Here is a 25,417-nt window from a genome sequence, read left to right as displayed (position 1 = left end):
CTAAACTTAAAATTTTTTTTCTTTGGCTTTTAACTCCACATGAGACTCTGATCTTGTTTTTAGTGTTTTATTGTTTTTTTTCCCTTAATATATTTATATTTTTAACATCTTTATTGTTTTAATATTTTTATTGTTTTACTTTTTGTTTGATTTATTTTCATGTACAGCACTTTGTCTCAGTTATGGCTGCTTAAAGCGCTTTATAAATAGAGTTGAGTTAAGTTGAGTAAGAGGACTATGCTGTGCTGACTATCATCATATAGAAATTATCTATTTGTTGTTCTCTGGGACTGAGTGTAAATATTAATAATCAATTTCAGCACAAACACAGCTAGTCACATACAACAATACAAAAATAAAAGATGACTGTGGCACCAGTGTGCAGCAAAGTGTTAAAGTTAGCGTTAAACCTTTGAAATAGGTATTGTATGCTGATTTATCATTAACTATACACCACAATATGTTAACTGGGTAATGTGATACACAATGCAAACTTCTATCTTTAAATGAAGACTCCATTTAGCTTTTGATAACCATTATCTAACAGGGCTGATAGTGCCGCAATGTTACTTAAATGCTGCTATTAGGACAAGGTTAGGGCGTCAAGTATTTTTATGTGACCTACCCTTACACACTTAAACAATAGCACATACCTGGCTCTCTAAATCCTGAAGTGGAACCTAATCTATATTGTTCGTAATACCTGTGCTTGCTCAATGATTTCATGTTGTGAAATATCTGCTATGAGAATGGTCCATTATGCCACGTAGTCATTGAAAGCTTGCCAATATATAAAACCAACTTTCAGTCACATCATTCTAATCCAAATGCCAATGATCACAAAATTTGACAGCCATAAAAACTAGGGTTGCATGACATTAGGAAATAATACAATAACGTTGCTGAATATTGCGATGACGAGATAACTGGCAATACATTAAGAGACACAAACAAAAGCGTTGGTTTTGTTATTGTTGATATACAAAAAACAGTAAGATTCAGATAAATTAAATAGAACAAAAACTGAAAAAATGAACTAGATTAAAAATTGAGGAATTTTCTGCTGAAGCACAGCTGTGTAACCCAGTTGGAGGACGAGTAACAGTGTGTTCACATGCACTGATATTTCAGCCTGGTTTTTATGTTTTGAGAAGCAGTTAACTCATTGTTCGCCAAAGTTTACTTTCTCCCCACTACGTGTGTGTGTTTGTGTCTGCACTCACACACAAGACACTGAAATGGGCAGGAAGAAAGGGGAAAAGAGAAATGATGGAGGAAGATGTTAAAAACAAACATCGATTTAAAATAAAACAAGCAATATATTGTGCTGCCCTAGTAAAAACAACAAAGCTGATGGTGCCCTAACACTTCAGCACAGTTAACATACACACTTTTTGATTGAATTTTGAATTGATTGAGCAAAGTTAAACTTAAAATTATTTCATTTTCACAAGGTGTGACAGATGAGATCAGAGGTAAATGTAGAGTAAATGTACTTGCAATAAAAGCACTTGATTGTTTCTGGTTTATTTTTGCCATTTTGCAACACATGGTTCTAAAACAAGTATAATATAGATATACACCTTGCAGTGCAAAGCAGAGTTTAATCATAAAGACAGACTTATAAAAAGTTAAAAAAGCAAAATGATATAAAGACAAAGACAATTTGATGCATGTCACAGTCAGGTTTTGAAAAGAAAAAGTAATAATATTATGATTTGTTACAAACTTCACTGAGCAGAACAATAATTAAATAAATCATACTAACACACAGTAAGAAGTAGGTAGTAATTATATTCAAAGCACAATTTAATATGACTCCAGATAGCTATAATTTGTTACTTTCTGAGGCTCAAGTAAACTTTTCTGGTCCGAGAAAAAATGTAAGAAACTACTGCAAAAATGCACTGTGAGTAAGACCAGTAAGTGTGGTCAGAAATGTATTAAGGAAGTGCTTACACCCTCTACTGCAGCATGTGAAAATGTCATTGAGATGATGTAATTGTTTCACTATATAAACCATGTCAGGGGAAGTAAAAATAGTTCAGTTTCTGTGTAATTTCTGAACGTGATAAACTCAGTCTTCACAGTTAGATATTCATTTCTCACTTTTCTTTTGTATTATACTTATGCAGCAAGCAGGCTAGGTGGAAGAATTAAATTATTACAGCAGGGTCAATGCTTTCCCTGAACTCTGCCCTCTAGAGGACAGTTGGCAGACAACATGCCAAGCCACACAAAACAAATAGCTGAAATCTACTGACAAGCCCCAAATTGCTGAGTGAAAAGGAAAATGCTCAGCAAGAATTAATGGCGAACCACCAGAAAGCGTTTTACAGCCCGAGTCTGCATGGATCACAAACACGTGCAGAAACCTGAACTATGAAATCACTCCATTTGTCAAAATCAGTGACTTTTTAAATAAAAACGAATTCAATAAACATTTTTCTTCATCAGAATGCATTCATTTATTTACTGTACTGTTAAATCACCATTTTACAACTTTAAAAGAGCAAACAAGCACACGGCATTTAGAAAAGCAACAGTCCATTCAACTTTGAAAGCAATAGACCTGTAATGTTGTCTTTTTCACTGAGGACAAATCATGTGTCACAAACAGATCATCATAATTAATGATTGTCCAGCATGTAAAGAAATAATAATGTAAAAAAAGATAGAAGAGATAGCAATATGCTTTTTAACTAGTAAGGTGGGATATTTGTTAAAAGGCAAGGATACAGAGGCTGAGGCAGCACAACCAGTAGAATCTCTAAATAAACCAGAGAGATGGATAACTGATGAGGCAAATAAAGCCTTTACTCAGTCTATGCACCACAATGGTCAGTGCAGGCAGCTGTGGTTTGCTGGGGCCAGGTCTGTGCTGCTGTTAAGTTAGAACAATACCCCTGCACAGGAGGCCCAGATCCCTATCAACCCAGGAATGTGGAAGAGGAAGCTCTGGGAACAATGTGCAGCGTTCCTATGCCATTCTGGGTCCCACCCGCATCTGCCTTGTTCTGCTTTCAAGCAGGAGAAAACAGGAAAACTAGTGGGCTGGGGCCCAGAAGACAGAGTCTGTTCTGCAACCAGCTGGGGGGCTGGAAAGTAAACGGTTACCACTTGCAGTCAGTCTCACAGCTTTGGGTTAGCATACATCTGAAGTGCTGCTCAACCACTGGATGTCAGCAAACATTCCCAGGTCCACAGTGATCAAAACAATGTTGCACTGCCCCCTAATGGTGTAACCAGCCAATAAAATATCAAGACTGCAATCCTGTAAGCCAGTGAAACAGTTAACACTAGCTACATATATACACTGTTCTAATATTTAACCCAAATTCTACAATACTGAGCAGCTTAACAAACACACTGAATGAGACATGCATATATTAGTCCAGATCTTAACATGCAAGCAAAAACACTTACTCATTTGCAATGCAACATGTCACTACTAATCGGAAGGTTTACATACTTGTGCAAGTATGTATGTAATGTGCAAGAAAAAAAACACTGTCTGACAAATACAGTAAAATGTGTGGTCACACATATTGCTCTCAGTTAGCACCCATAATATATAGCATCTTCTTTTCGCAGCCTAATGTTGCAATGTTCAAAACACTAATTGCTTGTCTCACACCAGTTGCTACTGCATCTGTATTCATTCTGTTTTAACTTAACAGCCAGCCTACAGTTTTATGATTCAAACATCCAGATTGAAAAGATGATGAAAACAGAAAACAGGTGTCTCAAATAGATCAGTAGCAAAAAAATAACTCCTGTTGGTGCAGACTTCATCCTTCATAAGAACATAACAAAGGTTCATTCATCTGCAAACAACAACATAACACGCTACCACAGATGTTAAGACACAAAAAGAGATCAGGCCAGTTCTGCCAAGTCCTGACAGACAGTTGTGAGGCAGCCACAGAGAAGTTGGTTGTCACTGTTGAAGAATGTGACCCGGCCAGACCCTGCATCAATTACCATTCTGAGATCACACTCACCACCCAGAGGCAGAAATAATATGCTCCGCAGCAATTGGTAAAAAACCTGCATAATACAGCTTCTCAACTTTTACATAGACCTCGACAAGCAACAATGACCTGAGCAAAGACCTAGTGATACTACTGTGAGTGTTTAACAGTGTGTTAATTTAAAGGTTATTTTCTTCTCTTACACTGTGAATGATGTGAACAACAAAATGTTTGTGCAACAGCTAATTTCATGAGTTCATCCTATTTTCATGTAATAAAGGGATTCTTTGTGCCTTTGTTTGCTTAAATAAAAAATGAAAGTAGTGAATTACTGTATTAACCCATTCAATGTTTTACTCTGCAAAACCAGCAGCTTCTGCCTCACCGAGATGAAAAACCTATACCAAATTGTGTCTGCTAAATATACAATTTAAGTCATACCTGAAGGTTTTTAGAAAATTAGACAATGTTTAACATCAGAGTGCATAAGAGTGGGAAATCTATATCCTATAACTGCAGCATAAGCAGCAACTGAAAACGTAGCTTTTCTTCTTTCAGAGTGCAGCAAAACAAAGAGATTAATCCAACACCATGTTCATTCCCACACTACTTAGCTCGCTGTTTCTGTAAAACATTGGTGCACAACACACTTAGCCCATGTGTGGCTTACCTTAAGGCCATAGAGCAGGGGTCGGAAATGTTAAAAGAAAGGAAGGTCCACAATTTCACTGAACAGGAATCTGAAACAGAGAACACGGATGTCAGGCCTCAACAACTGACAAGAAGACAGACACAAATAGGGTACAAAAAACAGTACTATTCAGTAAGAAATATCGTTCTTTCACCAAACTATACTGTAATAAATATATATACATATACAGTACATATATATGCACAAATACATACATATGTATTTGTGTAATACATACATACATACATACATACATACATACATACATATATATATATATATATATATATATATATATATATACACACATACACATACACACATATACATATACATATATATTACTTTGCCAACACTAGACAACAGCCACAGCTCTGAAGGCCTAGTGCTATTTGACAGTTTGGTCTTGGTGACAGCAAAGCGATGGGTCTATCTACTGTTAGCTTTAGCCCGACTTGCTCTGTACTGGGACTGGATTAAAACCTCCCCCTGAGCTGAGTAATAATCTGAAGATTACCCACAACATCCGAGAGGCAGTTACATAAGCAACTAGAGCCTTCCAAAACTGTACTCTCCAACCAGTTTATTATCATAATAGGCTCCTTTAACTATCCGGTAAACACATGTGTTGGTGATGAACATCTTATTGAGCACCAACATTAGCTTGACATGAATGAAAAGAGTAAGTACAGAAGAAAAGAGGCTTGTTATCACTATCAAACTGAGGTAAGAAAGGAAGGAAGAAGAAGCCACTGAGTCACAGAGCAGCCAGACAGAGAAGCTGAAGTGTGAGAACCACCACTCTAACACTGTGATGGTGAGAACAGGACAGCAAACACATCAAGTCTAAACAAAACCTTGCAAACCAGCAAAAACCTTGACAGCCCAAAACCCATGTCATAGTTTAACACTTTTACACCTACCCTATCCCACCCACCAAAAACAGCAAAACAGAAGAAAATTCTCAGATGCAGTCACTCACTTGTCACACTGACAGACCTGTGAATAAAATATCTGACTTCCTGCTCCAGCTCAGCAACTCCAAAAAACAAAAACTGTGACCACAGAAAAAAGGGTAAGCCAAGCCCTGTGCACATCCTGAAAGCTGTAGCAGACACAACCACAGACAAAGCTCTATATTTAAACAAATGCATTTCTGTGGTAGCGCTAAAACATCTCATATCAACATATTTACATTTTTGTGTTAGCATAATAACTCTAAACCATGTACAGTGCACTGGTTTGAGTGGAACATGTGAGAAGAGCTAAAGCTCCATGAAGCTGACCTGATCAATGGTTAACTTTCCTAATCCTAATATCTTTATTAAGTTACCCTACAGTCCAGCACACAACATGGATGCTGATAGGAGGAGGTTAATAGTCCATCCAGGTAATTAAGAATAACCCGTACAAAGACAATATTTACCAGTCTCACTTTGCTGTCGTTTCCTCCATCTTTCTGTCACATATCAACTTCAAATAGGCAACTACATTTTGGTACAGTTGTCCTTTCAGTCAGAATTTTGCAAAACAACTGCACAACCATCATCAAAATTTAGAAAACAAACTCAAGAATATCTTATTTATTTATTCACAGTACTTGTCTTGAAGAATTTGGGCTAGTTAGTTTTATTCGGAAATAGGCAGCATACTACAGTAAATTGGACAAAGGGGGAGAGCATATGTGGCTCCATCCAACACTAAATGACAGGCCTGGACTGTTGTAATCACTACCTTTTGAGTGGAAACATTTAGTTGGCTTCTTCCAACTAAAAAAGGAAGTAGATTTAAACAAACACCTTTTGGCATGTTTCAACAGATATGCCTTTTATCCTTATCTTTCTCCGGGTGACACGTATAGCTAGAAAATATGAGGCTTTGATGTACCATCACTGGATCCAAATATGTCAGAAACACTTAGCAACTCAGCCGAGGCCCTCATGAGGGCAAAGGCAGGGTGGTTTCTTTGGCAAAGGCAGACCCAAACATCAATTATGCTCCAAACCCTGTCTCCAAAAGCCAAGGATAATCTTCCTCAGCAGGGCTCAATTATAGGTTATTTCTAGCTAGACTTGGTCCTTATTGTGTATGACATTACACCAAGTCTTTCAGTACAATCAATAAAATAGAACCCATGTAAGTGAAAGTAAGTTATGTTGTGCTTTATGCTGTGCTGGACTGGAAAAAGGGGATACTTTTGTCAGTGATATTAAAGAAGATGGCAACAAACTACAATTTTCCAAAACAATGTACAACAAACATTGGTAAAAATATTAACACAGAGAGACACAAAAAAATCTGATAACAATTTGATAACAATCAAAGTACAATTTGGGTTGGGTACAATGCTCAGTGGACTACAATATGGTTGCCAGCATTCATAGAAGCTGCTCACTCAGGGACAATATTTAATTTGCACAGCAGGGCCAAGTGTCTTGTTTGTTTAAGTGTCCAGTTAATAATTTAGCCATGTGCAAATATGGAAGCAAGCACTTCCATATTCAGCTGATCAGCCTAGGTATTGTAAAGGAAATATTCGGTAATCTTGCCAAATACATGACATGTCACTAAGACACCCTGCAAGTTGTGGAGAAGACTATTAGAACATGGAAGCTGCCCATGAGGAACCAGGTGAACTGTTTAAAAGGTCAAGGGCCATAAAAGCAGGTGCTGAAGATCAACAAGCCAAGCCAACACATAATGTTTGCTTTCACCAGATGACAATATGATGCACATTAGAACCAAAGTATAGGCTAAGAATAGGAAAATAAACTTTAAATAACAAAATAAGGTGATGTTGAGGAGAAAGCGGCTTCTATGCAAGCAGCCAGCACCCAAAAACTTTATAGCGACTGATCACTGATGCAGCACCAAACACCACAAAATCGCCCAGAATATAATTTTTGATTTAAAGGATTATTATATGAATTAAAAATTGAGAAACTGATTTGTTATTTCTGCATTACATAATGACTGAAATGCTGAGTTGACAATTAATCCTGGCAGGAAGGCAGCTTAGTGAGGGGCCACTGAGGGGGCATTTTACAGAACTTTTTTTATCCCCATACCTTTCAATGACATGAATGTCTTACTGGATCAAATCAAACACACTAATTCACTGGTATAATGCCCTAGATAATCACATATAAATAGATACGTGCAACCTACGAGGATTCCTCTAATTTCAATATCTACGAGAGACTACACATCTGTACCGCCATTAGAGGCTTATCCCAGCAGGGACGAGAGATGAGTCAGTGGCAAAGACCCATGGTACAATATGCCGGACTTCTTACAATAATGTAAGGTCTTGCAAATAAATTGCCCATTCAGAACAGCATTTTTACTTGGAATGTCCATCCCTAAACAGACATTCTGTCTGTTCACAAGACCAAAAATAGGTTTTAGACAAGTCTGACTGCACAGATGTGTCAGCATGTGTGCTGGGGTGTGTGTGTGTCTGTTTCACTGTAATGATGCGAGGAATCAGTAGGAGCTGGGCTATTCAAAGCACTACTCATGCAGCTGTAACTTAGATTTCAACCATTAGAACCAGTGTTGATATTGTGGTGGTGAATACAATTAAATCAACACATGAGCTGAGGAGACAGTCTCTACTGCAATAATCAGGGAGGCAGGGAGTCAAACAGCACATAGCCTGGTGCCAACTACCGTTTGGGGGCACAAAACCACTGTCAAGAATATTTCTATTTCAATAGAGCACTTACACAATCAGTACGACATCAGGTCATTAAAAATTATTTTATTGTATCAATATTTCTGTGCACTCCAACAATTCACATGTAGTTACTGTAATAATCAGTGATTCATGCATATGTGCACAAAGTTCTCATTAGCATAGTCCACCCATGAGGACCCAAGTGAACTGACTTTTCTTCTTACTGTGCTTTCATCTACAGTTTGGCCATCTCCACCTCCAGCCTTACAGCAGACTGACCAGATTCCTCTGTCTGTTCAAGTGCCTCTTTCTACCACAAATGAACAAACGCTTCCCTGTGAGTCTGTTGCACTGAGGAATGGGGAGAATGGGGTGCTTTTGAAGGGATGTTAGTAGCAAAACTGACAGTTCACTCACTGTCACACATGTTTTTTAATCTTTTAGACGTCAGCAAATAAGGCAATTCCACATCAATTATCTTCAAGACAAATCTGGTACATTAAATAAAGCCTGTGTTTAGTGGGTTAACACTGGGAGTGTGGCCATTTAAATGCTGCGGTTGACATTTCTACATAATGTCGTTATTAATTCATGTGTGACACGAGTTGTTTTAAACTACACACACACGCAACTGTTACCAAAAAGAGACCTAACTAGGTTGAAAACGGCTAACACACATTGTAGCTTTTACTCAGCAACTAACCTGGTGTTGATAGTGCACTGGGCAACCTGCTAATGTTGAGCAGCATGCTAGCTAGCAGCAGCAACTTGGATGTAGTTTATCAGGCAATTGTCAACTATGGGTTCACATTAAACACGCTAGTATGGTAGCAATGTCAACAGCCAAGCTAGCTACCTGACTGAGGTAAACACAGCACAGGAAACAATGAACTGTTCTTCGGACTTAAGTTTAACAAGGCAGCTACAGTCGATGAACTCACAGCAGTCCAGGAGCCAAACTCCTTGTTTAGCATGCTACGGCAGCCAATTTTTGGGTACCACAGTTGGAAAGCTAACGTTAACCTCAGCGACAAAGTTAATCATGGAACTTGACGTAAGCCGCCGTTAATTACATTAGTTAGCGACCGCCGCGTCCTCGTTTACTTCATTACTCGTTAAGACGATGTTACTCACAACTTTTGTTTCCTCTCCCTTTACTTGAGCAGGGTTGCTAGCTTGCAGAGGGTTTTTTTCATTGCCGAACAAGCTTCACCGTCCTGGCCCTCCTCCATTGGAAGGATTTACGTAGTGGTGTGATTTTTTTTCTGTCTCTTTCAGCTTTGGGAGAGAGCTCCACTGTCAGAGCAGACGGCAGCCTGTTAGTCCCGCCTTCTTCTCTGTGATTGGCTTGTGTGGTGTAACGCCCACACGTAATACGGATTTCTGTTTCGCCAGATACGTGGCAATCCCGAGAAAACGACCTGTTGATTGGATGACGTCCGGGGTGACATTCACAAAGGTTCGCTTTTATAAGCGACGTACATATGACACTGGCAAATCGCAACGTCGTACTACAGTTTCATATATCTGTAATTCAGTTTTTACTAGTAAGATTCAAACTATTTTGTCATTCATGTGTATATGTCTTTTTACGGAATAGCAAACATCTAATTCCGGTTTCGGATATCTACAACGTCATTATGACTAGTCATAGTCCAAGTTCCAGATATCTTTAATTATCCTCAATTGAAGATTTCTACATTGTCCTCTTTAGATAATCAAGTTTCAGATAGTCAGAATGAAGTTGCAGATATCTCGAACTTTAATTGTGACTAGTCATAATGACGTTGTAGATATATGAACCTGGAATTACAGGTATCTAGATAACGTACAAATAAATGGCAGAAGTGACGTCATGTTGACTAGTGAAAACTGAATTACGGATATATCTACAAATCTGCAATTCGCCATACCTATAGTCTGTCACACCATTTCCACACATAAACAGTATTTGAGTCACAAGGTGGGGGGTGCAATCACTTTCTGGCAAGTGGACAACTGCATTTTATTTGTTTTATTTGTTATATTGGGTATTTACAGGTTTTACATGGACGTGGACTAATTTTGTCAAATATAAACAACCTTTTAATCACAAGGTAGAAGCTGGAATCATATTTTGGCCTATGTAAAACTGTGCTTTATTTGTTGTCTTTGTTCTACTTCAACAGGTAAAATGGAGTAGATGGGCTAAAATAATATAATGAATAAAATGAAGTTATTTTTAGGCAGGATCAACTGTTCAGTAACAAGGTACACTGAGCATATCTTAATCAGGATTTTTTTTTTTATTTTAAACATCAATAGACAATAAAAGCTTTAGGCAGAATTTAAAAGGTTCACATTAACAGATTGCCTGAGCTGATATGCAAAAATATTACTCTTGTAAAAAATACTCTACTGTGATATTAAATGTTTTTGTTTTTAGATTATGAACCAAAAACGTTTTAAACTCATTATAGAAGGCTGAGCTTCTGTGCTGTGCTTTCACAATACGGTTTTGAATGGGGAAAAAAAGTGGAAACAGAACATAGTGAAGTAGCTTTTATTCTGTGTATGCATCACTGAAAGGAGCACAGCTTCCCCTAGTGGCCGGTTGTGCATGGTTTGACATGAATATGAGTTAAAGAATGTCAGAGCATATGAAAACAGATTTATGACAAACTGGATGCAGTATAGGAAAACAAAGTGCGATAAAGCTAACAATCAGTGACCAACGGTTCCCAAGAGTCTGAAAAATAAAATAGAAAATATCAACAGAGCATTTGGTTTATTTCAGTGTCGGTGCACAAAACTAAACAGAACATTAATACCAGCATTCTAGACTATATACAAATACATTTGTGAATGCTTCACAGCAGTCTTATGTTTCCACAACATCACATGAGTCATTTACCTCTAGCTTTTGGTTTCCTCTGTAGGTGCAGCTGGGACCCCTTTCTTGCATTCTTCACACACATGGTGGCACTTTCTGTTGGAATAACATTCTGGTCAGTGACACACATAAGTAGTAAGAATATTTAGCACTCCTCTATATCTGAAGCAAACACCAAATAGAGTAGAAGTTATTCTGAACTGCTTTGTATATACACAATGTATTATTAATTGTGATTATTCTGACACAGCATCACAAACTTCTGTCTTGACAATATGATATTAAAATCTACAGATTCAGTGTTTTCCCACCTGGGTCCATGGCCAAATTTAGGACCTCCTTTAGACCAAGGTCCAAATCCAGGTCCTTCAATCCCAAGTGTCTGAAACTTGCTTCGACAAGTACTCATGTAAGAGGCTTTACCCACTGCAAAACCAAGGATCCCAGCAACTGAAACAGATGATTGATAGTTAAAGACAAATAATTGTTAAAGGCCATGTTAAAAGACTGTTAGTGAAACAGTGAAATTCAGTCTACTGTGTCATACTCACCTGCTAGTTTTGGAAAGGGACCAAGTCGCTTGGATTGCTTCCAAACACCTGCATGGAAATAAAACAGAAACCAAATGGTATCAAGTGTTGTCAACAAGTGCTGTTTCTGTAAGGCGTCATTAAATAATGAAGTAAAGGAGCATAAAAATGTGTGCTTTACCGTTGTAGATCAGACCGCCAGTGACAGCCATGCTGCCCAGAGAGAGCGGGAGAGCTAAATACAGAAATGAAACAAAGTAAAAAAAAAAGGCAGCTGATGCTGATCGATGACATGCAACGACAAAACATCTGGAGTTGTAATGTACAATATTCAGAATTAAGTGTGATTCATTACACCACCCATAAAGGTTTAGAGTTAATGACAAGATTTATTGATTTTTTTATTTTTAATTAAAATAGCACAAAATCCCTTATGGTGAACATAGCTAGCTTACAGTTGCAATTTTGTGCCATAAGGCTTGTAACTTTAAGAAGTGCCTGGTTTGGTTTGAGAAAGGATCATGGTTTGGGTTAAAATCATGCCATCTCTTTCCTAATTTCCAGGGCAAACTAATCGATAAACATTTTTGATACATTTCCTGCCAACTGGACTGAAAAATTGAAGCTTTGGGACTTAATAATAGCACCACCATCCAGTCAAATAGGGTTATATTTCCTGGGTAGGATTTGTACATCATTTCCAATTATTTAGCCAAGTTGAATATTTTTTAAGCTTATTTATTGTCACAACCTTATGAACCACTTTGGTTCAATTGTATTAATTTACAACTGATTAAAAACACAATTCTTCCCTGAAAAGACACATTAATGTACTCTCATGTATTAGTAGAGTTTAATCTGACTGAACCTTTACCTGTTTTATGGCAAAACTCAACAATTCATCATAGGTCATGGGAAAAAATGGGACTGATTTCTCGCTATTGACAGTTGTAGTGCGTGATCAAAGAATACATGGAACAGCTGCGTAGCTGACGGTGAGTGAAAAGGACAGAGATCAACATTGAGTTAAGTGCACATTTTTCACTTTGTGGAGTCGCTTCACCTTTCGGTATCTCGTCTGTCAGTGACTTCAGAGCTGTGTGGGTGTGCATGACAGGCTAATCCTCAAATCTCTTGTTTTATGTTGAAGCAGTCGTTTAGAGTATCTGGTTTTTCAGTGACTTTAGGACACTCCCTCCGTAGCTCCACACCCTCAAGATTCCAAACCGATTAATTTAATACAAGCGATTTTGTGAAAATAAACATAGTATAGGTCTGAATAGTAGCTTAAGTTATATGCCATGGAGTGACTTCCCCATTGAAGAATGTAAACACAAGGTCACAAGTGAATGGATTGTTGATAAATGAGCCCTGCCCCCCTCAATGGTCTCTTACAACATGTGGAAGAATATCCAGCCATGTTGCGTGGTCTCCTTTGTTGTGTTGTGACCTTTGGTCATTTGACAGATTTGGGGGCTTTCCAAGTTGCTATTTAGTCAGATGTAGAATATTAAAAGGTATGTTTGTGTCTGTAGATATCGGAAGTGGAAATACCTCTGTACCAGAAGCTTTCCTCTTGGCATTCTTTCCAGACCTTTCTAACATCTTCTCTGTGAATGTGACCATCCTTTGAAGGACACTGTAGGACAGACAGGGTGAGACACATATTTCAGTATACCGTTACTCACATGGTTCATACTAAGAAAAGAAAAAAAGGTTTCATATTAGGCCTGCTCTGTTCATCTCCCTGTAGAAATCATTTGTTATCTCTTACCTTCCACTCCCCCTTTACTGCAGAGGGTTTAGTACCAACAGGTACTGCTTCCTCCGTTTTCCCTTCTGTAGTTTGTCCACTTGTTTCAGAACTCATGATGTAGAGGTTCAGAGTGCTCGCTTCTAACTGTGTACTGTGCAACGATAATATGCTCAGCCAAGTACTTCCCCTCTCTTTGAGTCTGACTAGCTGTAATTGCTCCTCCCTCGGCCTCTCTTAAACTCCACCCTTCTTTAAAAAAAACAAACATTTGAATGAAAAAGATAGTGGAGGCTCTGTCCACAAAGGGCTGTTTCACCATCAAACAAATAAGTGGCACTGTGATAAGTGAGTTGGGCAGCAATGAGCAGAAAATAACATGTTTAGCCATGTTTAGAAGAATAGTTTGTTTCTCCATGAAGCACAAACAGTTTTAACAATAAGTCCTCTAGTACTCTTGTGTCCTCCAGTGTGGACTCACCTCTGTACACCTACAATACCTTGTATGACACACCTTTATTTGTTGTAACAATTGATTATTTGATGGTAGTTAAAGGTCAGCTCAACCATCGGTTTCACCCTGCTTATCAAACTATTTTCAAATAAGTAACCTGTACAGTGAATAAAAGTCGCCTTTGGTTGATTGCAACCAAGTAGAACTAATACATAACTGATCATAATTAATAAAGGAAATTAACCTTATTCTCTGGCCCCTCTGTATAAGCCTTATGCAACTATAACGCTTTTCAGGACAAAAAACTATGGGATGAAATTATTGGATGAGATTTGTGTGACCACAGTGTTGTATAGGAGAACAAATATGCTGTTTTCTACTTAATAATTCTTAAAAACAGTACAATAATTTGTGCTGTGTAACATTTCTGTTCTTCTCCAGGTACCCTATACTAATTACTAACATTGTATGAGTAAACTGAGTAAGTGTGATCTATGAAAATTGATAGTTCAAAGTTTATACTTTAGTTTATAGTTAAACCATTTTTAAAGCCCTCACAATAAATCTTTACTTTACTGCCACTGTGTATTACAGAGGAAATTATGATAAGAAGGAGACATTTTAGACCATTCGGCAGATAGTTTACCCAGCTCTACACTAAAGGCAATGTCACATTTTTTAAAATGGTTGGAAAATTAATTTGGCTACAAGTCAATTTATGCTGCAAATTCACACCAATATCCAACACTATTTTACAAGCTAATTCACTCACCATTCACTCAAGGTCAAATAAATGACACATGAATGAGTCAGCATTTCTCAATGACTGTTTTTCTGTTTCTGATTTTTTTTATCATTAATTATTATTATTATGATTAATTGATTGATCAGCCAACTTCTCATGTACAACACTGTAAGGCTTTTGAGCCTTTTGATATAAACAGAGAATATAAACAACACTAAAACAGACTATTAGGTACAGAAAATATGGAAACATGTACAACCCCCCCCAAAAAACAATTCAATAAAAAAATGTACATGTATAAAATAATGAAAGGAAAAAAATACTTTAATTACTCCATTTGTGAGGTCATAAAGCCATGCCAATCCCAGCTGACATAGGGTGAACGGCACAGCACTCCCTGGAAAAGTTGGGTTATTACTGTGTGTGGCTTTATTCTTTATTCTTAATCTTTAAGCAGTTATACAGTTCAGTTCCGTTCAACTTTATCTGAATAGGGCCGATTTATAACATGACTTTTCAATTATTATAGAGAAACCCAACAGGAACACAATGACAAAGCAACCAAGTGCTTTGTCAAGAGTCTTTGACCCTTATGAGTAATGACCTCAACACTTCGGATATCAGGAAAAAGCCCCTGAAGAGACTTCATTTTCTTTAATGGTGAAAGGACTTTGATTAATAGCTTTACTAATAATTATTGACTCATATTTAACCTTTTGTTTGACCTCTTTGTATGGCAGGTATTTTTTGCTACAAAATAAAAAAAATCCCAAATAGTTAAGGAAGCCAGTCAAATAATGCACATACAGCAGATCTCACTTACACAAATATGTGACAGATATGTTTAACAAAAGGGCTGGTAAATCCTGACTCATTGTGATTATTCACCTCTAATATAGGCTCCCCAGAGTCAAAGCTAAAATTTAAATTGGCACTTTATTAGCAGTTCCTGCAAATTGAAAATTAGGATACAAATATATTATTCCCTGTTAACAATCTGTTAATAAACCCTCTGTTAATAAAAGTAACACACTGGGCCGTTAATATTACTTGTGATACACAAAAAAACAACTTGAATTAACGCAATGTAGCTGGATTTGATTGTGTACCTTCGTTTTGTTGACTACGTAGGACTTCCAGTCACATGACTAATGGTGGTTGCTGAGCTTGTTGCTGAAAGTGACGCCAACCGACCGACCTCCACACCAGTGACCACGCGGGGTGTCACAGATGGCAGTCGGTGATGCGTCGTAGTGGGGTATATTCTCGTACCATCGCCATATGAGACCAAAATGTATGAAGCACCGTCACTAAACTTCACTTAACAATCAAACGAACCCATTCCCGCAGCTACGTACACACACGTACACTGGCAGGGAGTCAACTTATCACTAAACTAACCAATCACATTCCATCGTGGGCCGGCTTCAGTCTTGCACGAGGAAATTCTGATGATTGACATACTGATAATAATTCCTGAACCAATCACTTGCAGCGATAGAGCGGCCTGTTTGGGATCAACAACCAATCCTATTAGTGCATAGGCGGGGTCTATTTTTCTCCCCGCCTTCTTGTGCCATGACACCTCAAATAGCCAATCACCAGCGAGCAAAGTCAGAGGCCAAACATGTTCGCTTTCAATCACCACAATGGGGCGTGGCTTGCGTGCACAAGGTCCGCCTATTGGCCGGTCTGCGGACTTCCCACAGACAGTTGTGTGTTTCATAAAAATGCACTCTGATGCGGCAAGTAAGTAGTTACGCCGTAGCGGCTTCTCCTCACCTTTAAACCATCCTTTACGGAGCCTGCGGATGATGTCGGAGAGAAACTGACAAAAGCTGAAATCTACTTTAAGCCCGTGCTTGTGCAGGCACTGATGGGGACGCATGAATTGCGTGCTATTTGCTAGTTTCTTTGTATTTGTCTGTGCTGTCCTGGGCGACAACAAAGGAGGGATAACTGGTGTCATTTCAGCTGTTTTGGACGTGCTGGTTGTTGCTCGTGCCACGGCTGTCATCCTGAAGTTATTTTTTGCGTAGAATTAGCCGTGATCAGCTGAATGTCGCCAACGTTAGGCAAATCGGGGAAGGATTTTTGATGGTAATCGCAGCGTTGTTGTCGTGATATCCCTCATTACTGTGGGTCCACCACGCGTGTCGTGTCAAACTCTGCGTCAGTGCAATTCAGCTGTTATTCTGGCAATTTTCTGGTCAACTGCAGACTATTGGAGAGAATGAAAATTGTGACGCAGTTGTGTAAAACATCTTTCGTTGCCCGCTGCAGCAGCGCCGAGCTGCTCTGCGGCACCTACACGAGCTGCTGCGAAACGTCTGCGCAGTTTGTGTGTGCCAGCAGGCATGTGAAGTTGAATTCTTTTAAAAACAACGTTAATGCATTCAACCAGATTGGCTAAATGTTGGGGGTATAGGGTTCTAAAAGAAATACTTGTTTTGCCGAGGCGTGGGAGTTGTAGTTCAGTGTCTCGGCCAGTGTTGACTTTTCAACTGCCTCTGTAGGGGAAATGGACTACAACACCCATGCGCCCACTGCTCTCCAGATACTTTGTAAACTCTGTGCAAGTTGCTCGTCTGCACCGCTATTTTAGGTATGCTGCTAGTGCTATCTGCTCGCGACTGTGTTGGTTTGCCTGCTTTTGACTTTGGCCTCTTGGAATACATGAAAAGCGTCGGTGTTTGTTGATGACAGCTTATGAACGACAATGCACCAATGACATTTACCAACAAGGTAGCATTCGTGATCGAACATTTTCGAGTTTGCATGTCGGATCCAGGGAGTCACTCCTTATTCGTTTGAGGTGTTTTTTTCAGCCCTCCGTGAAATGTTCATGTAGAAACCAGACGACAGGGTTGAGGCAACACGGGTTTAAGATGAAAGACTAATTTAAACCACGGGTTTTTGTCTGGTGCTATGCACAAGTCACCTCCTTGTACACGGAATGGTTGCATGTTTGGTTCAACATTAGTAGGTTATGCGTTTTGAAATCTGATGTCAGCTTTATTCTTTGTGGAACCAGATTTTCAGCTGAATTCCCACCTGACTACACTGGCCAGCATCCATAAGATCCACCACACGTTGCACAGGCTGGTAAGTACACATTAGCAGCTTATATGTAGTGTTTGTGTGACCGCTCAGTGTCTATACATATACCTGTCACTTTATTAGGTACACAGGACACAGCCCATCTGCTTCAAGTGTGGAGCATTCAGAGTTGGTCCTCTGCATAACACGGTTATAGTAGCAGAAGTAGGCATGAACATAATGAACATGATGCAAAACAGATCTGTCTTGTGAATGAGACAATGGGTCTCAACGAGAAAAAGTTTGATTAGTTGTTCCTTGCTATCATTTACCTCTGTCAACAAGGCATTTCACCCAAAGAACTGCCACTGACTGATGTTGTCCCTTTTCTCAGGCCATTTTCTGACGATGGTAAAATCCAAGCAGCATCAGTAGTGTTGGAAAATATTCAGACCAGCCAATCTTGCACCAATAACCCTGCTACATTCACTTAAATCACCCTAATTCTCCCCCTCTGATGCTCAGTTTTAACTTCAGCAGGTTCTCCTGACCACGTCTACATGCTTAAATGTGTTGACCTGCAGCTTTTTGACTGGCTTGTGTGAATGAGCACTGGAACTGGTGTCGCTCATAAAGTGTTTTCTGTGGCTGGCATGCGCTGTTTTTCCCTTATGTTTTGACAGAACCTGACAGAAGACGTCGGGCAGGAAAACCACTCCTCAGGTGAGATGACATGCAGGCTCTGTGTATTTTAACAGTTAACGCCGACTAAAGTAAATGTCAGCTGAGAGAAAGCATGCATCATCATTACCACCACAATCTTTTATTGCTGCCTTTAATTCTGCCTCTCACTTCCTTCCCCAGCTTGTTGCTCCAGAGCCATGCCTCCTAGGAAAAAGAGGAGACCCTCTGCTGGAGATGACATGTCAGCCAAGAAAAGTCGCCAGGACAGGTGTGACCTCAATCATTTGATCAGAAACCCACATCTGTAGCTGCAGCCCCAACAATATTGTTTGCTTCTGTCATGGTGGAGCGTTTAAAATTCTCTAATGTGCAGTATTAGAGCAGAGCAAAAGACTCAAACTGTCTGATCATCATTTCAGTGTTTTCAGAAAACATGAATCATCGCAGATTCGTGAGGAGGAGACATTTTCAAGTAAAAGATGCTTGGAGTGGTTTTATGAATATGCAGGTGAGGCGTTAGGTTTTTAAGGAACTGCGCACATTAAACATTGGTTTATTTGTTTTTAGCCACTGACCAACACTGTTGGTTTTTAGGTTCACATGTGAAATTGATGCTATATGTGGCTTCACACTTGTCTGTCTGAAATAGGCTGTGATGATGTGGTGGGTCCAGAGGGCATGGAGAAGTTCTGTGAGGACATCGGAGTAGAGCCAGAGAATGTAACTACCTTTTTCTTTTGTGGGGGGGTGGGGCTTTTTGGATTCTTGACAAGTCATAGTTTTTGGTTTCATCAGTATTGGCTTTGTGTGGTTGCTCTTTTCTCACTGTTATTTTTAGCTTTGTGGATAGCAAGTTATTTTGAAAAAGCCTTTTGGCTTAGGTGACTTGGACATTTGTGTGTGTTCAGGTGGTGATGCTGGTTCTTGCCTGGAAGCTGGATGCCCAGAGTATGGGATATTTCACTCTCCAAGAATGGCTGAGAGGCATGGGCTCTTTGCAGTATGTCACTTGTTTACTTTTTGTCCTTTATTCACAATTGATTGATGCTTTGCTTTTGTTTCAGGTAGAGCCTGTAGTGAAATGTAGACATTCCCTCTGCTGCTGTTTTCAGATGCGACTCAACAGAGAGGCTGAGGAATTCGCTGGATTACCTGAGATCTGTCCTTAACGACAGCACCAGTTTTAAGCCCATTTATAGATATGCCTTTGATTTTGCTCGGGTGAGTCTAGCAAAACCTCTTTTCGAAAGTCAAGCTTATGCATGCATCGCTAAAACAAATCCAATGCAGTTCAGTTAAGGAGTAAAAACTCTGTAGGAGATGGTTGTTACACCGGATTAAATTCATTTAGTCTTTTCAAGCTGGAATAGAGAACTAACTGGACATTTTGGTAAGGGCAAATATCATAGTCTGACTTTATACAAGTGCATGATTTTAAATAAAAGCAAGTCACCCTGACAGAGTGAATCAAATGACACAATGCAGTGGCTGTGATAACAATGTTGTATTGTTATTATAAAAGAGCAACAGCAGTGAATTAAAGAATCAATTTAGGGGATCGCATTGATGAGGTGCCAAGCATGCAAAGTTTAAACTGTTGTTGATATTTTGCATTGATTTAATTTAGTCTTGTTTGTGTCAATTGGACAGGAAAAGGATCAGAGGAGTTTGGACTTGAATACAGCCAAATGTATGTTGGGGCTTCTTCTGGGAAAGACATGGCCCCTGTTTCCCGTCTTTAATCAATTTCTAGAGGTAAGGGTCACATTTAGAAAGTCCAGTTTGCCCCTGGAATTTCGTTGTTTCAGTTTGGACTGAAGGCTTAAAAACAGACAGGTGTTGTTAGTTAAAGGTTGTGAGCTTCACCACTCACCGCTTGTTCCGAGGAAGGAAGAAGAGTGCGTTGCGGTGGAAAATAATCCTTTATTTGTATTCAACAGAAAGAGTCCACCAAAAATAACTTAACAAAAACGCACTGTCTCACTGTCGTCGTCGTTGCCATCGCTCTTTTTCGCGCCTGCTCCCTCCTTCTGGACCCAGCCTCCTGCAAGAGACCAGAACCAGGTTACAAGTGTGCTTATATAGCTGACTGATTACCTGATTCTGTCCAGCTGTATGATCACCAGCTGAGCCACTCCTCCCTCTCCTCCAGCAGGCGCCGCTCTAACCACACCCCACTGCCACAAAGGTGTTTGTTTGTTAATGATCAGGTATTTTTTCTTCCAGCAATCCAAGTACAAAGTCATCAACAAAGACCAGTGGTGCAATGTTTTAGAGTTTAGCAGGACAATCAACTTGGACCTCAGTAACTATGATGAGGATGGTGCCTGTAAGTGAACACGCACCCACATGGACACATTTGACAACAAATCTTATGTACGTATGGTTTTCTTAATAATTGTGATCTCTGTTTTATACATTTATTTTTTTATCAGGGCCTGTTTTGTTGGACGAGTTTGTGGAATGGTACAAGGAAAGACAAATGGCATAGCTGCAGAGCAAAATGAAAAAAGCAAAACGATACAACTGTGACGACGACCACGAGAATCAACAACCAATAAGTAAACGATACACAAATGGTAAAGCATCGACAGTGGTTGCTTCCAAAGAGAAGGAGGGATTTGGGCTATGGGTGGGCAAGGAGGGGGATGGGTGGTTTGCAGTCTGGGTGCATGCTGCCCAGATTGCAGATGTGAAGGGCTGTCATTGTGGAGCTCGGTTTCCTACTGAAGTTGCATCGTGGGCAAGCTTGCAGCAATCCCTTACTGGCATTGCTCTCTCTCTCTCACTCTCTCCCTCTCTCTCACTGTGACATGTCATGTTGTTGTCTGTGTTAGGATAACTTTGTATCATACATGGACGATGGAAGCAAAATGGTATAGTGTGGGAGAATCCTCACATTTTGTCTGCAGCACAGAGCAACCAACACAAGTGACCATTCATGCATCGTGTCTGAGTCTTAAACAGGGTCACTTTGACCCAGGCACACTTCATTCTTCTGTATCTGTGCAATGAACTTGAAGTTGAGCTTTTCTGGACAGATGGCACTAACTATTGTTTGTCATATGTGTGGGTTTGATAGGAGTTCTTCAAGAAGCACACTGTGTCAAATGGCTGAGTACAAGTTTCTGATGCCTGTGCTGTTTACTATTGAGTTTTTGCCAGTGACCCCAAGCCCCCACCCCCAAGTTTCTGATCCCTCCTGCTGTTTTGCTTCAGCTAATGCTAACAGGTTGCTAACCCACTGCGAAGGCTTCAGACCTCTTAAAACCAAACAACAGCGTTGCTGCTTACTTACTCTTATAACAGTACAGCGGTGAGCCACTCGTGCTCTGATTAACAATTATTGGTCTCATGACCAATTTATGTATCTACGTTGTGTAGGTAAGAGTATTATTGTGCCTCAAATCAAGGAAGTCACTTTGTGTGTCCCACACAAGTACCAACAAACCCAAAAGTACATTATATACACATGTGAAGACACATGAAGACACAGCACTCATATGTACACAAACACATACACACATGCTCATGCACACACAAACACACTGAGTGGTCAGGGATTATTCAGGATTAATTCAGACTGTTTGGGCTGTGTTATAAGTTGACATAGATATAGTTGTTGTCCATTACGTCTTTATGTGATATCTGTTTTGTCTTCCTTAGTCCACTGATAGTTTCAGGTTCCTCTTACTGGTAAGCATCTCTCCCAACACTGACAGTGTTAATATGAATACAGTGGAAGACCAGTGACCCTCTCAGGATGAGGTCCTTTAGGCTTGATTAGAACAGTAGGTTCGCTGAAAGCATTGCTTTGTACCATCCGTAGAATCTAATCAAAACAATGGACACTGACAGTTTGGAGCTGCGTGATGATGCTATGCTCTTCTTTTGCCTAGTATAATGTTCTTGTAACACTTGTATAAAGTTTTGTCTCTGGCTGTTGTGTGATGCTGACTCGTCAGAAGATTTAATATTTGCATGCATGCTCCAACAGAGCCTTTTGTGAATGGATGAAATTTTTTGAAAACATTTTTCAGATGCATTTTTGTTTTGTACAGAAATTTGTGCAAATGTTTTGTGCTTATTTTGATAGTCACGGTCATGCCACCTTAATTCTGATGAACAACATGATCGTGTCTGTTGAGACCTGGAACACACCTGTAACCTCATGGTGGAAGAGGAGTTCCCTCCTGCATTCTCCTCCATACTCTGAATCTTCATGTGTGCTGTAAAGCTTTAGGTAGCTGCAGCCAGTATACAGGATCTAATGTTATTTATTAACAGTACATAACATGTTTTGCAACTTTTGCACCACACTTTTACAATACACTCACATATACTTTGAAATCTGTTGTAAAGATTATATACATCAGCTCCCGTGGCAATGAAATCCACTATAACTGAAACCATGACAGCCTTTATTGTCATTACAATCCATCAGCATACAGTGTAAAATCAAGGTAATTGCTGAATTGCTCTCCAAATACTGAGTAGAGATCAGTGTTTAGAGTTTTTTCCCATGACTGTGCAGGAGGATGAACAGCCTTGTCCCTACTGTATATATGTATGTAAAACAATGTAAGTGTCTATGTCTGTTTTCATTATAACCTATGTCTATATACATAAATAAATTGGTTTATTAACTTATTGGCTTATGTTTGGGCTCATTAGTTAATTTGTCACATGGAGTCCCATCACACTGACAAACTGTTGTCATATTAATTTACCTTTGTAAACAAATCAAAACATTGCTATGATCAGATGTGGTAAAGCATTAGGACTATATAGATTGTCATTACAAAATAAGATAAGATAAGACAAAAAAAAGATTCACAGAAATAACAAAAAGAGCATTGTAAGCTCTCCTGTGCTCTACAACTTCACACATTTCTTTGTATTTACATTTAATTTCAGATTTAATTTTTTATGGCCAGTGTTGAGTTTGGAATGCTGTTATAATTTGTATTAAACAGCACAGACGTTTATACTTGGGGACTTGAAATGGAGTACTACGTTCTGTGGCGAGTCACAGACAATTCAGTGCTCTATATTTGAGAATAGCTCTGCTTCATTTCCTCTCTTGAGTCTTACTGCTCAATGGCGACAACCGGTGACCGTGTTGCTAGAATAGATGGACCTGTGGCACCTCAATTTCTCTTAACATCATGCCTTCTGTAGCAGGGAATAACTTGAAGTATATCTGCAACTATTCTTTCATCTGTTTAAGTAAAGGAAGGACACATTGTTTGTCTGGCCTGGGCTTTAATGTTCTCTCAAACTGGTAAATAAATGGTAAATGTAAAGTGGTGTCATTTTGTGGCCACATGTTGAGATGATCTAAATAGTATCTAAATCTTCTTCTTGTATGTCCCACTTAAGTCTCTCTGTTGACATGACTTTTAAAGCAGTCAGGCCTCTCTTCTCTCTCTTATTTTCAGATACAGCCATTGTGCTACTTGCTGCTGTGTTGTCCACCTCGCCAAATCTCGTGGAAATAGGATATGAGTATGTATTCAATAGCGTCATATCGGTTCTCCCTCTGTCTAGTCTTATTTCATCGTCACTTTTACCTCTGGAGAAATCGGGGGAGTCAGGTGGGGAACATTCTGGCACTGCAGGTGGAGCATCTTGTGGAGAAGGTAAGTCTACATCTAGATGCCTACTTGTTATTGAGGTGGAAAAGTGACGGCTGATAACAGGCTGGCTTATCTCAGATGGCAGGTCCATGTCTGTGGTGCCTCTGGATGTCTCTGTCTGTTTCCGATACACATCATCAGAGCTCACACTGTGGACTCTCCATGGGGAAAAAGATGCAGGTCTGTCACTCACTCTATCAGGAAGATCTTGTGTCTTTATGTTAGCATCATCTATAGTTTGACTTCTGCCACTGGCTGAAAAAGAATTACTAAGTGGCAACAAACCTTTCATAATTGAACGTTTATAAGTGATTTGAGAGTAATCATCTGTAATTCCTGACATATTTGATGAATATTTGCTTTCTTTTGCAGTGTATCTCGTGACCTCATGTTCACTCTCACTGGCAGATGAGGAATTATTTGCCTGTGGTGAAGGTGCCTTGATATCCAGACGCCTCTTAATGCGTGGGACTCCAAGATTTAGATGAGAGGTGCTGAAGTCAGTCGTTTTATCCTCACTGACGCTTTTATCGGAGGATTGTCTTGGTGATGGAGCTTGGATATTCAAAGCCCTTTTGACACGAGGGATATTGGTGAGACTCAGATTAGGCAACATTGAGTCAGACTCTTCTCTCAAACTTGCTGTTTGGCTTTTGATCTCTACTCTGCTGTGTGATTCATCCCTTCTGTGATTGACAGCATGGGTGTGATACTTGGACTGAGATGTCCCATTCTGTCTGTTACCTGCAAACTCTGTGGATACACCTCCATTCTCACTGCTGGATGAAGAATCAGACAGACCCTGTAATGGTGCTGTAGCAGGAGCCTTTTCACTGACCAAGTACGTCCTAATATGTGACATAGTATATCCCGTCAAAAGAGTATCTGGGTTTGACTTTTCTTCAGTTAAATGGAAGCTGGAGGTTTTTCTCAGACCCTCATTAACTTCTGCTAAGTTGCTGGAGTTATCTTTATCTCTATCCAGGATCAGCAATGAATCTTTGGGTATGATTCCCTGCATTCTATCACTCGTTCTGTTCAGTCTTGTTCTGCTGCTTTTATTTCCAGTCCCACTTTCACTGTCGGGAGAAGACAGGGTGCCAGGAGAAGGTGGTGTTGTCAGATTTGGTGATGAACGAGATTGTGATGTGATTTCAAGACGTTTCCTAAAGCGGGAGACACCAAGATTCATGGTGGCCCATCGTGACTGAAGTTCTGGGTTTATATTTGGTGTTGTACTGTCGTTGTCATTTATTGGTGTAGACCCTGAGTCATCTGTAACAATAGTGTACTTTTCCAATTTGATACCTTGAAATGGCTTTGGATTGGGAAAAATGTTTGACACTGGCACTGAGGA

At 39.5% G+C, this 25,417-nt stretch overlaps 3 protein-coding genes across 6 annotated transcripts in view; 1 reads left to right on the top strand and 2 right to left on the bottom strand.

The window, feature by feature from the left end:
- The window catches only part of fryl (furry homolog, like), a 60,564-nt gene extending 50,927 nt beyond the window's left edge, over positions 1-9,637 (bottom strand). For both annotated transcript variants that reach the window (XM_058639008.1, XM_058639007.1), the window contains exons 1-2: positions 9,479-9,637; positions 4,645-4,714 (exon numbers count right to left, since the gene is read on the bottom strand). The gene's annotated coding sequence lies outside the window, so the exon portion shown is untranslated. The remainder of the gene's footprint in view (positions 1-4,644; positions 4,715-9,478) is intronic.
- A 1,235-nt stretch (positions 9,638-10,872) lies between these two features.
- ociad2 (OCIA domain containing 2) lies at positions 10,873-13,721 on the bottom strand. Its single transcript, XM_058637558.1, has 7 exons — positions 13,521-13,721; positions 13,301-13,385; positions 11,928-11,981; positions 11,768-11,815; positions 11,528-11,666; positions 11,238-11,312; positions 10,873-11,072 (listed from the first exon to the last, which is right to left on the bottom strand). Exons 1-6 carry the CDS (start codon positions 13,614-13,616, stop codon positions 11,240-11,242), a joined length of 495 nt encoding a protein of 164 aa, XP_058493541.1. The 5' UTR covers positions 13,617-13,721; the 3' UTR covers positions 10,873-11,072; positions 11,238-11,239.
- A 2,605-nt stretch (positions 13,722-16,326) lies between these two features.
- dcun1d4 (DCN1, defective in cullin neddylation 1, domain containing 4 (S. cerevisiae)) lies at positions 16,327-23,071 on the top strand. Of its 3 annotated transcripts, none has more exons than XM_058639310.1 (11): positions 16,327-16,447; positions 17,733-17,803; positions 18,421-18,460; positions 18,602-18,689; positions 18,841-18,929; positions 19,071-19,141; positions 19,330-19,421; positions 19,534-19,642; positions 20,072-20,176; positions 20,648-20,750; positions 20,857-23,071. In XM_058639310.1, exons 1-11 carry the CDS (start codon positions 16,348-16,350, stop codon positions 20,910-20,912), a joined length of 924 nt encoding a protein of 307 aa, XP_058495293.1. In that variant the 5' UTR covers positions 16,327-16,347; the 3' UTR covers positions 20,913-23,071. The 3 variants fall into 3 exon arrangements, with proteins under 3 accessions (XP_058495293.1, XP_058495295.1, XP_058495294.1); XM_058639312.1 differs by lacking the exon at positions 16,327-16,447 and adding an exon at positions 16,454-16,798; XM_058639311.1 differs by lacking the exon at positions 16,327-16,447 and adding an exon at positions 16,454-17,443.
- Positions 23,072-25,417: the final 2,346 nt, after the last annotated feature.

The sequence above is a fragment of the Solea solea genome, chromosome 9 (assembly GCF_958295425.1).
Source record: "Solea solea chromosome 9, fSolSol10.1, whole genome shotgun sequence".
Classification (NCBI taxonomy): Eukaryota; Metazoa; Chordata; class Actinopteri; order Pleuronectiformes; family Soleidae; genus Solea; species Solea solea.
The sequence above is the reverse complement of the archived record's forward strand: the minus strand, read 5'-3'. Positions and strand labels throughout refer to the sequence as shown.

Bases quoted from the DNA above. Each gene is read 5' to 3' on its own strand.
- ociad2 (XM_058637558.1), bottom strand. From the start codon at position 13,616: ATGAGTTCTGAAACAAGTGGACAAACTACAGAAGGGAAAACGGAGGAA. The intron at 11,816-11,927 runs GTAAAGCACACA...ATTTCCATGCAG, and splicing joins TGGCGGTCTGATCTACAACG to GTGTTTGGAAGCAATCCAAG. The intron at 11,313-11,527 runs GTGGGAAAACAC...TTATTCCAACAG, and splicing joins AAATTTGGCCATGGACCCAG to AAAGTGCCACCATGTGTGTG.
- dcun1d4 (XM_058639310.1), top strand. From the start codon at position 16,348: ATGGGGCGTGGCTTGCGTGCACAAGGTCCGCCTATTGGCCGGTCTGCG. The intron at 18,461-18,601 runs GTGAGATGACAT...TTCCTTCCCCAG, and splicing joins GCAGGAAAACCACTCCTCAG to CTTGTTGCTCCAGAGCCATG. The intron at 19,422-19,533 runs GTATGTCACTTG...TGCTGTTTTCAG, and splicing joins AGAGGCATGGGCTCTTTGCA to ATGCGACTCAACAGAGAGGC.